The 15,157-nt window shown below is 42.8% G+C and overlaps 1 protein-coding gene across 1 annotated transcript in view; it reads right to left on the bottom strand.

The window, feature by feature from the left end:
* Positions 1-13,913, bottom strand: part of Pias1 (protein inhibitor of activated STAT 1) — a 119,555-nt gene extending 105,642 nt beyond the window's left edge. The window contains exon 1 of the mRNA XM_036192707.1: positions 13,870-13,913. Within this exon, the coding sequence (XP_036048600.1) occupies positions 13,870-13,893 (24 nt within the window). The 5' untranslated portion in view covers positions 13,894-13,913. The remainder of the gene's footprint in view (positions 1-13,869) is intronic.
* Between the last annotated feature and the right edge of the window lie 1,244 nt (positions 13,914-15,157).

Here is a 15,157-nt window from a genome sequence, read left to right on the forward strand (position 1 = left end):
ACAAATAAGAGAACCAGAAAGCAAAGGTCAGTGCTGGGAATCTAGCTTCATTGATAGAATGTTTAAATGTTTGCCTAGCAGGAAACCCTGGGAGGTCCTGGGTTCAATTTCCAGCACTACATAAACCAAGCATTGTAGGAGATGTCTATAACCCTAGTACTTTAAAAGTGAAAGCAGAAAGATCAGAACTTTCGAGGTCATCTTCAGTGAATAGAGAACTTGAGGCCAGCCTGGGATTCCTGAGACCCTTTCTCAAGACAACAACAAAATCAAGTTCAAAACCAACTGCAATTTGAGTTTAAAGCCAGTTTGAGCTACATGAAATCATATCTCAAAACACAAACAAAAATTCATTGGTCCAACTTCTATTCCAATTGGTCTTTTTACTCACATATGACTATAAAACCATGCACTGGTTTTTTAAAAAAGGTTGAGTTAAGCTGAGTATGGTGGCACATACCTGAAATCCTAGGAAGGTCAGGAGTTCAAGGTCATGATGAATGGACTACATCCACAGTCCAAGACTAGCCTAGGCTACATGAAATCCAGTGTCAAAACAAATCAGAGTTCACCAAGTTGCACACTGCTTCAAACATTGTTGCTGCTCACTACTGTCTTCAACATAACACAGTTACTGATATCACACCAACTTCATCAAAGGAGTCGAGTGCAGAATCTGTCAAACTCATAGTGGCAAATGTAGTGGTTTTCCAAAATTCAATTTCCCCCTGAGAGCTTAAATTTTATCATTAGCAATGAATACTGTCAGTTGTTTTCCTTGTAGTGACAGGCTCACTTTATTTTCAAGAAAATGTATGCCAAATATCCATTCTATATAACCATGCTTTGCCAAGCAATTACTTCAAGTAAAAAAAGTATTCCACTTAGAAAGGCCTCAGAGTTTAATTTGTGCTCAACAACTGCATAGGTTCTTTCCTAAGTTAACCATCAGGCCTGCTATCAGTAAAAGCACTTCAAACAGCATGTTCTAGGAGCTAAGCAAAGGCGGAATAGATGACAGACACATCACTTAAGTTTTATTGCCTCATCAAGGGCATTAAATGTAACCAGTCACTCTTCCTGACATCCCTCACTCTGCGTGTGTGTGTGTGTGTGTGTGTGTGTGTGTGTGTGTGTGTGTGTGTGTGAGAGAGAGAGAGAGAGAGAGAGAGAGAGAGAGAGAGAGCGCACACGAGCAAGCACAGAACCAAACTCAGGACCTTGGGCATCCTAGGCAAGCACTCTACTGCCAAGCCATATAGCCTGCCCAGTTTTTGTTTGTTTTTTTTAAGCTGAGGATCGAACCCGGCCCAGGCCTTGGGCTTGCTAGGCAAGTGCTCTACCACTGAGCTAAATCCCCAACCCCTTGTTTTATTTGTAAAGCATTTATTTTTTTCAATTCCAAGGGTCTGATGATTAGAAATACACCATTAGTATAACACAGTCATACCACAGTATTGATCATACTAAGTCACAATAGCTTTATTAATCACTGATGTTATAATTGTCAGCATACCAAACAATGTTCAACTAGTACCAGAAAAAATGGTTTTGACCTGGAGATTCCCAGGGAAACACCAGGAGTCTGAGAAACAAACTCTGAGATGGTAATGGTTGATGCATTGCATTTATAATCATAAAACATACATGCTTAAGTAATCATACAGACACTCAAAATTATATTCTAGTAACTCACACATCCAAACACATAAATGACTGGAAGAATGTTAGATACTTTTTATACTAGCTACCACACTACAAGCCAAGGTCTAAGCCAGAAGCACGTCATGGTTTAAATAGGACATGTCCCCCATGGGCTCTTGTTGTTTGGAGGCTTGTTCTCTGGCAGGCAGCACTACTTTGGAAACTGGTGGGAATCTTAGGAGTAGAGGAGATCCTTTGAAGGGTGCCTTGTCCTGGGGCCCTTCCTCTCCCTGTTTCCTGGTGGCCAGCCCCTGCCACCATGATGTTCTACTCCACTACAGGCCTACACCACTGGGGTAAATGTGGGCTGGAAGCTGAGACCAGGAGCCACAGGAGACCTCCCCTCCGGCTGCCCATGCCATGTCCTTTGTGTCACCAAGCCTGACCATTCCTCCTCATGAGTAACCTGCAGGAGCCTGGAATCCACAACAATGACTTTATTTTATGTTAGTTAGTTAGTTAGTTAGTTAGTTAGTTAGTTTTGAAGGTGTATTCCTGGCTGGCCTGGAAATCACTACGTATGTACACTAGGCTGCCTCAGCCATCTGAGTGCTAGTGATCAAAGCCCGTCACCGCTGCCACAAGGATTTTAAAAAAATACTGGAAGAGCATTTACCTCATACATTATGTGCAATTACATGTCAACTAAAAAGATATTATAATATAAATAAAATACCTTAAAAGCAGGAAAATTAAATAACCTTTAGAGAGATACTTTGAAATTTAAAAGAGTCAGGCAGTGGTGGTACATGTCTTTAATCCTAGCATTCAGGAGACAGAGGCAGGCAGATCTTTGAGTTCGAGGCTAGTCTGGACTACAGAGTGAGTTCTAGGACAGCTAGAACTACACAGAGAAACCCTGTCTTGAAGAAGGAAAAAAAAAAGAAAAGAAAAACTATATATTCACTCTGAAACCCTACCAATCTTTAAGAATAGACCCATATGACTTTTTTTTTAGGAAAAAAAAAAAACTTGAAATCACCATAAAGTACAAGATAGCATGTTAAGTTCTATTTTAAGCTCTGTGCCATGAAACTAGAAACAAGCTTGCTCACACTCAGAAACTCAAACGAAGAAGTGCTTTGCCATGCACTGCCAGAACCTCATAAAGGGCCCACACTCCATTTCTCCTTAGCACAACCACCCTTTCCTGTTTTGTTTGTTACAACTATTTTAAATGCAATGCCAACATTAATACTGGATTAGTTACAGTAAATGTGGTACAGTTACAGAAGCAGCTCAGTGGTAGAACATGTGCTTAAGCATGCACAAGGCCCTGGATTTGATTTCCAGAACTCTCCACCACCCCCACACCCTTCCCATTCCGAGAAAAGAGAGAAAGAAGAAAAGTGAGAATTACTTTTAACAACAATATAACAAAAGTATAAAAACACCCAGCCTCATAGTCCTAGCATGAGGGAAATAGGCAAGATTACTATCAGTTCATGGGCCCGCCTGGGATACACAATAAAATCTCATCTCAAGAAACCAAAACAGGTGCTTAAGAACTTTTTGTTTTCCTTTTGCAGCAGTCAGGGCTGAAGTCAATAAATAACTCAAATGTTAGGTCAACAATCTGCCACTAGGTTACACCCCCAGAAGGACATCTAACATATGCAATGAAGTGAGGAGATGAACTTCTATAAACACAGTATTATATTTACTGCATTATGCATTAAATAAATTAAAATATCTCATTTTTGACATGTCACAGAAACACACACACACACACACACACACACACACACACACACACACACTTTTTTTGAGAAATCAAAGTATATTGTGAGTATAGTGGTGTATGCCCAGCATTCCAGAAGCAGAGGAAAGACAGATCTGAGTTCCAAGACAGAGAGAGACCCTATCTCTCATATACATTATATATATTATTTATTGAGACCCTGTCCCTTTTTTAAATAATTTATTTATTGAGAGACCCTGTCTTGAAAGAGAGAGAGAGAGAGAAAGAGAGAGAGAGAGGAGGAGGAGGAGGAAGAGGAGGAGGAGGAGGAGGAGGAGGAGGAGGAGGAGGAGGAGGAGGGAAAGAAAAGAAAAGGAAAAGAAAAGGCTAGAGAGATGGCTCAGTGGTTATGAGCACTGACTGCTCTTCCAGAGAACCCAGGTTCAGTTCCCAGCACCCATGTCGCAGTTAGCAACTGTCTGTAACTCCAAAATTCGGCATCCTTAAGACTTACATGCACGCAAAACACCAATGCACATAAAATAAAATAAATGATTTTTTAAAAAAGAAAGTAAATTATATTTATCATGTACAATACAGATCAATTTATGTACTTATACATACATTTTAAAACACAAGGTCCTTCTACAAGCAGAGTTTTGTTCTAATCCAGATAATACACATATAATAAATTACAAATTTATAGATACATACTTAACACAAGTAGAAAAAAATGAATAGAAGCCAGGCATAAGTAGTCACAAATCATATAACTCCATTCATATGAACTACCAAAATAGACCAATCTACAGACAAACTACAGATCAGCAGTTGTCTGTAACTGAGGCCAAAGCAACATGGAGATGGCTGTTACAACCGAAGAACAATTTCTTTCCAGGGTGAGAAACTGACCACAGGAATAATTGTACAACTTGGAGAATACACACAAAAAGCAATTAATTTAGCTCTTTAAATATGTGACTTATATGGTATTAAACTGCAGATGATTCCATTACCATTTTCCCCACTCACCTAAACATGCATAAACACAACTAGGAGTGTTACTCTAATAATCCCAGCTTTCAAGTAGGCTGAGGCAGTAGATTCCAGGCCAGCCTGAGCTACATAGTATAAACTCATCTCAGAAGAGTCCTTCATAAATTATCTTGGAGGCTGGAGAGGATGGGTCAGAATAAGAGCACTTGCTGCTCTTGCAGAAGATCTGGGTTTAATTCCCAGCACTCACACAGCACCTCACAACCACCCACAACCCCAGTTACAAGATATCCAACAGGTACATACATGATGTATATACATGCATGAAGTCAAAACTTTCATACATATAAATAAGTAAATCTCAAAAAAATTATCCCAGACTTAACACTATTCCAGTTAATCTAGAAAATAGCATGGAAAGAGTAAAGATATGACACTGTCTAGAAACATTTCCAATTTAGATTGTCATAGCAGCAGAAACAGGCATCAGCCTGCTTCCTGGCAAGAACGCCCAGGAACATAATTTGTTAAGCAGTTCTCCTGGGCAGTGTCAGAACACTAGCCACAACAGAGCAAATGAACAACTCTGCTATTCAGTTTTGGACTTTTGCTGCAGCTGAGGACGCACACCACACATCAAGTGGACTCAAGCTAAACTGGAGAGAGTCCTGAGTACCAAACCAGAGAGCCAAGACTGACAGTTCTATGGGCGGCCACTGAAGGTATTTTGTTTCCTGCTTTGGGGACTTGTGGGAGGGGAATGAGCGGGGGAGGGGGAATAAGACAGGGACTCTATAGCCCTGATTATCCTAGAACTCACTATATAGCCCAGGTTGGTCTGGAACTCAAGAGATCCACCTGCCTCTGTCTCCCAAGTGCTGGGATTAAAGGCATGCGTCACCACACCCATCTCCACTGAAAGTTTTTATAGATGGGAGTCACAGGGTGACCGAACTATTTGTGTGAAATTAACATGGCAACCAACAAGAGAAACTGAAAGCAAGAGCAGCAGGAAAGAAAGGTAAGGAAGTGATGTTTTCAGATATAAGTGCACCTGCACCAGCACTGTCAGTATCTGGACTGTTCAAAAGGTTTACACTTGTTTTATTTGATCGATCTGAAAAAACACAGGGGGAAAGGATGGGTTCTTCATAAATGTCTGAGGAAAAGGCTCTGAGTGAGTGACTGCCTTAACATGAGACACTGAAACCAAGAGCGGAGGGCTCGGGAGTGCTTCTTCACGCAGGAGAAGCAGAGCAAGATTACCAAAGCACAGGAGCTGTATCCTGAGAAAGCCCCAAGCCGGCCCAACCAGGCAGTGTAGTGGCTGCCCTGACAGTGGGCTGTGCACTGTGTGCAAGCTATTGCTCTCTGCTTCTGCCTACCCCAGGGGTCTCCTGTCAGTCACTACCTACTCATCAAAAGTCAAAGCATCAATCCCAGATCACTCACACTTATAGATAAAGCAACTAAGCACTTTAAAATTTGCCGCCTACTCAGAAAGAACGCGAATGAACAAAGAGCAAATCAACAACTCTAGAACACAATCCATTCCACAGATGAACTTCCCACATGGGGTGGTAGCACACACCTGGAGTCTCAGCAATCGGGAAGCTGAGCAAAGAGAATCTGGAATTTGAGACTAGCCTGGACTACTCAGTGACACAGCCTCAAAAAAGAAAAAAGCATTCATAACTTACATGTGCACTTATTAATTACCGTAACCCAAAAAGGTTTCTTCTTAAAATAGAAAAATATTTCCACAGCCTATGTAACCTTTCCATAATCAGCTCCTCCAAACAGCATTACCTACCAATTTAAAACCATGGCAACACTGATTTCACATTAAAAAATGGGAAGTTGTTCTCCTTTCTACTTTCTCTATATTAATGTTCAATAGTTTCAACATGCCATTTAAAACTGACAAACACCTAGTACACAGAACTCACAATATTTGATTACTTTATATAATTTCCAACATCAAAGTACTTGAAATCAATTAAATATGCTACATCATCATCAAGTTCATTCTTTATCAAATGTTCTGATTCAGAAGCATTGTTTGTTTACATTATTTAGCAATCTTACCTGACACATAAGACAGAAGAACAATGAAGATAAAATAAGAAACAAGCTAAGAGTTGCTCATTCTCTTCACTTGGGACACCTGCATCAGAAAAGCATCTATCTACACTGCTCTCTGCAGCTTGAAAGTCTGTGCTGTTAAAATGAACATTTGCAAAGTTTTACACAAAGCTATCTGTCAAGGCATGAAAATCACAAGGGTTCAATCCCAGCCCCCTCCCCAACCAAAAGACCAGTTATATAATGTTGAGTTAATATAAGGATAAAATACAAAGTAACCTGGATCCATATCTACAAAGCTGAAAGGCTTATCACAAAAATAACAAATTACCAAAAAAAAAAAATAATAATACAAGCTATGGATGTAGTTCAGGTGATAAACTGCCAGTCTAATATTCACGATGCTTGAGTTCAATTCCCAGCACAACATACACCAGGCACGCCTTATAACTCCAACACTGGGGAGGTGGAGAGAAGAATCAGGCATTCAAGGTTATCTTACACTACACAGAGAATCTAAAGCCAATCCAGGCTACTTGTGACACTGTGTGTATGTGTGTGTGTGTGTGTGTGTGTGTGTGTGTGTGTGTGTGTGTGCTGAGTAGATATGCCAGGCATGGTGGATCTCTGAGGTTTCAAGGCCTGTTTTACACAGCAAGTTCCAGGACAGCCAGACCTACATAACAGAGACCCTGTCTCAAAAAAAATAAATAAATAATAACGATTTTTAATATTGTGATCCCTTTTTGTGACAATATAGACACATCTACAGTTACAGAAGGTCTAAATGGATAGATGCCTAGATGTTAACCACAGTATTTCTGAGAGCTGGAATTACAAGTGCCATTTTTCTGTCTTCTTTTTAGTATTTTATGACAGTTTCCTAAGCAAAATAGTAATTGCAAAAATTGGCATGCTTTAGTTAGTTAGAGGTTAGTCTTAGGTACATAGTGAGATTGCTTCAAAATCCAAAAAAGTGGGGGCTTGGAGAGATAGTTCAACAGTTAAGAGCAGTGGCTGCTCTTCCAGAAGCCAGAATTCTATCCCCAGCACCCACATGGCAGTGAGTGGCTCACAACTATCTGTTAACTCCAATTCCAGGGGATCCAACGCCCTCTCCTGGCCTCTGTGGATACTGCATGAACGTTGTGCATAGACATAACATTTAGGCAAAAAAGAAAACTAATTTGTATGATTCCAACTAACAAACTCCAAACATGATGGCATTCACCTTTAATCCCAGCACTGTGGAGACAAAGGCAGGTGGCTCTTTATGAGATCAAGGTTAGCCTGGTCTACAAAGCGAGTTACAGACCAGCCACAGCTATATCATGAAACCTTGTCTTTAAAAAAAAAGACAGCTTAGGGCCGGGCTGTGGTGGCACACACCTTTGATCCCAGCACTACGGAGGCAGAGCCAGGCGAATCTCTGTGAGTTCAAGGACATCCTGATCTACAGGACAGGCACCAAAACTACACAGAGAAACATTGGGGGGGGGGGGTACAAAAAAAAATTCCTTTGTGAGCTAGGTGCCTGCCCACCTCCAGTACTGCCCTGGCATCTTTAGGGAGGCTTATAGAGAATAGCTTTGAAACCAAAGACCTACACGCAAGTTCTTGCCACAATGTGTTGTTAAAATTTGCCTTTTCTAGGTTTCCTTCCTTACCTTCTGAAAAACTACCATAAAGAGCAAAGGCTATAATGTGATGCAGTATAAACTGAACAGAAGTACACAAATAAGATAATATATTCTTCAAACAGAAGAAGATAGTAGAGCATAGTGGCTTATGCCTGTCATCAACTTGGGAGACAGAAGCAACATCAGGAGTTCAAGGTCATCTTCAGCTACAAAGTTTAAGGCCAGCTGAGACTACATGAAACTACTATCTCAAAAAATAAATGCTTAGTAACAGAGCTGAACACTTAAGAAAACAATACCATCAATTCTGTGAAAAAAGCAAGTTTTTGTTTAGTTTTTAATAGGCTACATCTTATAAAATTCTACTTTCTGAAACAGATATTTCTTCCTACATCCCACTACAACCACAAACCACTTTATTTTCTTATTCCTAGTTACTAGCATGAAAGGGTACAAATTACATTGGAATCAAAAGCCTCAGCATGAACCCTGGAGCAGCATGCTGATGGAGTTCACCAGGAGAGACCCAAGGTTAATCAGCTATGGACTCACTACTAAGCACTACTGCAATCAAAGGGGATTACAAGGCACTCATTGAAGAGAAAGACAATGCACTCATCCGGAGAAAACCACCAAGGAAAAGGCGGCAATATTTCAAAACAATTACATGAACTACTTAAAAACTAAAGTGTTTTTCAAATTGTTTTAAAATACACTTCCCAAGAAGTGACATAAAACAAAAGCCATCTAAATGCAGCATTTCACAAAGCAAGTCAGAGAGATTAAAATCAAATCCATGAATAAAATGTCAGATTTACTTGCCTCTATGTGAAATAAAAGCAGACAAATTACACCACAGAGATCAAAACTAAGTGGTTATTTGTTGAAAATAAAGAGACAGATATGACAACAAAATTTACTGATACGCTTACACAGCAGATACCTTAAAAAGTATGGTTTCCCTTCTCATTGGATTCCATTATTTATTTACTCCTTGAAAGCAATGAATCCTTCCCTCCTACTGTCTTTCCTGTGAGTTAAAATAGCAATATAACTTACGTTGAGTTTTAATGCAAAAAAACATTTGTTAAGAAAAAATAATGGTTTTGGAAGGTGAGTGTGGTGGCTCAAGCTGAGATCCCAGCATTCTGAAGACTGAGGCGAGGTTGTCAACTCCAGGCCATCAGGAACTACAAAGTGAGTCCCTGTCTGTATAAGAGAAATAATTATTTTTGTTCGTTATTGTTGTTTGTTTTTTCTTAGTTTAGGGCAGCAGTTCTCAACATGTGGGTTAAGATGCCTTTGGGGGGTCAAATGACCCTTTCACAGGGGTTGAATATCAGATATCCTGCATATCACATCAGATATTTAAATTTTAAAATTCATAACAGCAGCAATATTATACTCATGAAGCAGCAAAGATATAATTTTACGGTTGGGGGTCACCACAACATAAAGGACTGTATTAAAGCATGAAGAGGGTTGAGAACCACTGGCTTAGGGTGTTTTGTTGTTATCTGAGGCTGTTTTTTGTTGTTATTGTTTTTGTTTTGTCCCCCTCGCCCCAAACAGAGTTTCTCTGTGTAGCCCTGGCTGTCCTGGAATTTGCTCTGTAGACCAGGCTGGCCTCGAACTCAGAGATCCACCTGCCTCTGCCTCCAAAGTGCCACCGATCTAAGTGGGTTTTTTTGTTTGTTTGTTTGGTTGGTTGGTTGGTCCTCCCCCCTCTTTGGTTTTTCAAGGCAGGGTTTCTCTGTGTAGCTTTGAGCCTTTCCTGGAACTCACTCTGTAGCCTAGGCTGTCCTTGAACTCACAGAGATCCACCTGGCTCTGCCTCCTGAGTGCTGGGATTAAGTGTTCCTAACCACTGGCTCTAAAAGAGTATTTTTAAAGGATCTACAGCCAGGCATGGTGACACATCGTTAATCTCAGCAATCCAGAGGCAAAGGCAGTCAGATCTCTGTGAGTTGGAGGTCAGCCTGGTCTACAAAACAAGTCCCAGGCTAGCCAGAGCTACAGAGAGAGACTGTGTAAAAAACAAACAAGTCAGAGGAGCAATCAAACTGTCAGGTTCTCACTACAAGATCACTAAGTCTGCACACCTGAAGTGCCTTCACCTTCACAGCCTCCCAGAAGTCACTTGTGGGTATTCCTCTAATGAAAAATTAAACTTTTCATAAGCAAAGTGCACAGAGAACTCATTTTGATATCTATAACTCACAATCTAGTAATACTGGCAATATCTTCAAACTTGTGCTATCCCTACAGGGAATACAGATCTGTTTTTTCCATTTGATCTTTGCAGAATCACTATAGATTTAAAAGGATTCACTAAAAGGGCCATTAGGAAAATAGTCATGAATACAATCCACAGCACAGTCAAATGTGGGTTGTGAATTGGGATAAGGAAAAAAAAAAAAATCAGTATTTGCTCAGTGGCTCCTATTAGTAAGGTATTTCCATTTAAAAGAAAAAAAACAAAAACCTAGGGTTTTTCTCCCTCTAATTATTTTATTATTTGGATTTCTCTATTTTATCAGACTATATGATATTCACCTCCAAAAATCAATCAATCAATTTCTTTCTCTCTCTCTCTCTCTCTCTCTCTCTCTCTCTCTCTCTCTCACACACACACACACACACACACACACACACACCCTGAAAAATTATTTCTGAAGGGAATATCTTCCAGACTTCACTGCACAAAAAGATTATATGCATTCTTAAGTTACTATGGTAGGCACTTCTATTATCACCTCTCCTACTCCCCAAAAAAGAACAGTAAACCTAACCACACAGCTATCACCAGCTAAGTAATCTATCACAGCTCCTCGAAGTCCCAGGCACATACAATGACACACTAACAGAAACACAGAAGTGGAAAACAAGCCCTCTGGAAAACTCTCAAGGAGATTTTAGAGATGGTGAAAAAATGGAGACCAGTTTTAGAAAAACACCATTTCCCGTTAAGTGTTCAGTGTGTGTAAGGAGAAACTTTACCTAACAAGACTCACTCCAGGGATCTCATCTATCCCCAAAGGCACTTTCTTTTCTTTCTTTTCTTTCTCTCTCTCTCTCTCTCTCTCTCTCTCTCTCTCTCTCTCTCTCTCTCTTTTGAGACAGGGTCTTAACTATGTAACCCTGTCCTGGAACTCTGTAGACCAGGTGGCCTCAAACTCACAGAGATCTACCTGCCTCTGGCTCCTGAGTGCTGGGATTAAAGGCTCTGAACCACCCACCTGGCCCCTGAGGCACTTTCTTAAAACTGAAAGAACAAAGAAGGTCATCTCTCTGCATGCATGTACTTTTCCCACAAGCTTTTCAACCTTACTCCACGACACTTAAATAAAAAAACGTGGCTAGCTATTTTTTCAAATAGACTCCTAATAAAATTAATATTAGGAGGCAAAGATGACCACAACACTCAGGCCTGTCACTAGAGAGGCAGAGACAGGTGGATCTCTGAGTTTGAGGCCAGCCTGATCTACAAAGTGAGTTCCAGGACAGCTAAAGCTACAGAGAAACCCTGTCTCAAAAATCAAAACAAATAACAACAACAACAACAACAAAGATGACAGCATCACAGTGACTATTAAAAGAATACAAAACACACATACTTGAGCTCTTTTTTGTTTGTTTGTTTGCTTGGGTTTTTTGAGTTTGGATTTGGGGAGGTGGGGTTCGAGAGGGTTTCTCTGTGTAGTCCTGGTTGTCTTGGATCTCACTCTGTAGACCAGGCTGGCTTTAAACTCAGAGATCCTCCAGCCTCTGCCTCCCCAGTGCTGGGATTAAAAGCATGTGCCACCATCACCCAGCTTGTTTGTTTGTTTGTTTGTTTGTTTGTTTGTTTTTAATTGCAAGTTGATTATCTCCAAAATTTCAAATTTCTGAGTCTTTCTCGGTGAAGTCAATAGTCTGAAATTGGGATACATGAAACAATCCAAAAAGGGCATAATGGTGGATACCTTTAATCTCAGCACTAGAGAGACAAAGGCTGCAGAACCTCTGCAAGTTCAAAGCCATAATGGTCTGTCTATACAGTGAGTTCCAGGCCAACCTGAGCTATAGAGTAAACCCATCTTTAAAAAACAAACAAAAGGAACTCTCAACATATTCTGTTTTAAACCAGTTAGTAATTAGAAGTAAACTTAAAAGAACAAATACTCAAATCTTGTACAAAGATCTTAATACAAAAATCTTGGAATGTTAACACTGCAAAGTTACTAGAGAAAAAGGATCTTCCAGTGAGGCTTTTCCACACACAAAAGTGCCCAGAAACAAATGTAATGGTCTGCTTATTCTAGAAGTTTTCTCATCATAATGGATAAAAAATTTAGTAATTTTTATTGATTATAATTAGAATTTCTAAATCCCCCTGAAGATTTACAATTTGCATAGCCCAATCTCCACTGTTCTCTGTTGGGCTATATAACCAGCTGTTTGCTTCGCACACAGGAAGCCAGAAAAGGGAATACCGTGTTCAGAGCCTCTAAATAATATGCATTAGTTAAGAACTGCCTGCTACTAAACCAAAATTATTCAAGCGGAGCCCCATTTGTCACAATCCAATCATAAGGGTTCCACCAGCCCTCCCCCAACTGCTTGTGTAGTGGTATATCTGCTTCGGTAAAGAAGCCATCATCAGGTAAAGATTGGGGTGGGAGAAAAAGCGGGGGAAAGGGGGCACCCTTTCATCTAATTTCGCGAGGCATGAGTAATTGGTACAGTTGAGAGGAACGATGGAACATTCTATTTATTGGAGGTTGGAGTAGGATGGGGGGTGGGAGGAGAATTTCGTTTAAATCAACATGGCCAGCAAGATGTCCCTAACAAACAAAAGGCAACGGGGGGATATAAACACAAACCATTCACCTCCATCAGCTATAGCATCGCCATCATGGTGTGTACAGAGACCCCCAAGACTGCTCTCACCCGCCACACCAGCAACAGCAAGAGAGTAGAGAGGTGCATCGCTACCACCGCTCCCAAATGCACACTCTTCCAGGGGGTTACTCCCCTACCCACCCCGGTGGCCCGGAACCAAGAGGAAAACAGTAACGTCCCGCCCCGGCAGACTCTCCTTGCAACCCCTTAGCCGAACCCCCAACGCCGGCTCCGGGCTCGCTAAACTTTCCAAGAGCTTCTCCCCCGTGTCCCCCAGCCGATCGCCCCAGGATCGCGCTTTCCCACTGGCCCGGCACCCACTGACAGGCGAGCAGCGGCTGCGAGCGGGGCGGGGGCGCCTGGGCGCCGCGGAGGGGCGGGGCGGCCGGAGCTAAGTTCCCGGGGGTCCGAGCGCAGCGCCTGACAGGAGCCCGGGACCGCGAAAGAGGAAGAGGAAGCGGCGGCGGGGCAGTTTTCCCAATCCCCCGCTTCCAAGCGCACCCTACCCCCCCCAGCCCCCGGCTGCCCGTGAGGGGGGGCGGGGAGGCGGGCTGCAAGGTGAGGCACCCGGGCTCCGGGGACCGCAGCTACCGCCACGTCCCGACTCACTCTCTCATCGCCCCGCCACCCCCGCCAGAGGCGCCCACAACAATAACACGCCGGGGACGACCCGTCAGCGCCCCCGAGGCACCCGGGGCCCACGGCCCGCCGCAGCCAGGCCCCCTCTACTGAGGCCCGGAGCGCCTCTCCGGTCTACAACTCCAGACCCGGGTGGAGCCCGGCCCGAGCGGCGCCCCCAGGGTCCGACCCATCCCCCCCGGCACCAGCGGCGCCGTCTCCGCGGCCGAATATTAGAAGTGAATTCGAGCTGCGCTTTACCTTTAGTTCCGCACTGTCCGCCATCTTGCGTCTGTCAGCGCAAGCGCAGTGAAGCTCGCCGGGGGCCGCGCTGGACCCGCCCCTCTAGCTGCCTTGACTCCGCCCCCGCCCCGCCCCTCAGCCTTCCCGCCCCGCCCCTGGCCTCCGCCCCGCTCCTGGAGCTCGCCGCCCCGCCCCGGGCACGCACAGTTGCTAGACCGGCACGTACTATTTAAATAATGGCGCCAAGCCGGAGGTTTGACAGTTATTACTACCTCGGCCTCCCCGCCCCCACACTGGCCGGGCCAGGAGCATCCCGGAATGAGGCAGCAGCTAGAGCTTGTTGGCCTGAGCTTCGCCCTTAGGCTATCGGCTTGAGCCCCTGTGGACCGAAGCCACAACGCCTCCCATATGCTAGATGCGTTCCTCACCTGCACGGAACACAGCTGTGTGCGGGCCACAACTAGCCAGTTTTGTTGTTTCCGGGGTTATTGACGCGGATCCTTATGATGAAGCAATGAGGTCGTCAAAGAAAAGATTGTCATTCTCACGGTATCTTTTCCGAAATAAAAGCTCAGAGGAGAAAGGGACTCGCTCAAACGTTATTTAACGGGGTGTCCAAAGACAAGTTCTGCCAACTTCCATTCGCCAAGTCGCCCCGTGAGTTTAGAAATTAGGCAAGATCACTGTCCTGTCACTCACATGGGACGGATCTGTGAAGTAATAAAGATAGAACTACTAATGGTGATGAATAGCGTTGGGATCAAAAGACTCATTAAGAGGGGAAAATGGTTTAGGGGAGGTGTGCTTAATCCCAAAAGGATTTTCTCCAACTACATTGATATTTAGACTTGAAGAAAGATTATTTCATGCCTACTCCTCGCTACTAAATGGCTCCTCTACTTCCTGCAAAACCCCAGGCTTTTTTACTGAACAACTTTTCACTACCAAAATTATCTTAACATTTGAGTTACTCTGAAGTGTCTCAGGAAAGCCAGGTCCTGACCAGTGACCTGGATTATTTTCACTCCCAGGTTCCTAAAGTTTTTACTTCAGTGTGTTTTGAGTTTCCTGCTCCCCTCCTCCACTGAATCATTCTCATCAGCATATAAACATCAAAATTCCTCTTACTTAAATTTAAACTTGCTTTGGGTCCAAAATTGCCTTCAGTGGCCACTCTATTTCTCTGCTCTCTTCACTGAATAAAATCGCAAACATGACTTCTTTTTTCTACAGTACTTGTTCCCACTTCCTCAGTGGCATCCACCGACCCTGATGCAGCTAGACTGCCACCATCTTGACCACTTAT

The sequence above is a fragment of the Onychomys torridus genome, chromosome 7 (assembly GCF_903995425.1).
Source record: "Onychomys torridus chromosome 7, mOncTor1.1, whole genome shotgun sequence".
NCBI classification, from domain to species: domain Eukaryota; kingdom Metazoa; phylum Chordata; class Mammalia; order Rodentia; family Cricetidae; genus Onychomys; species Onychomys torridus.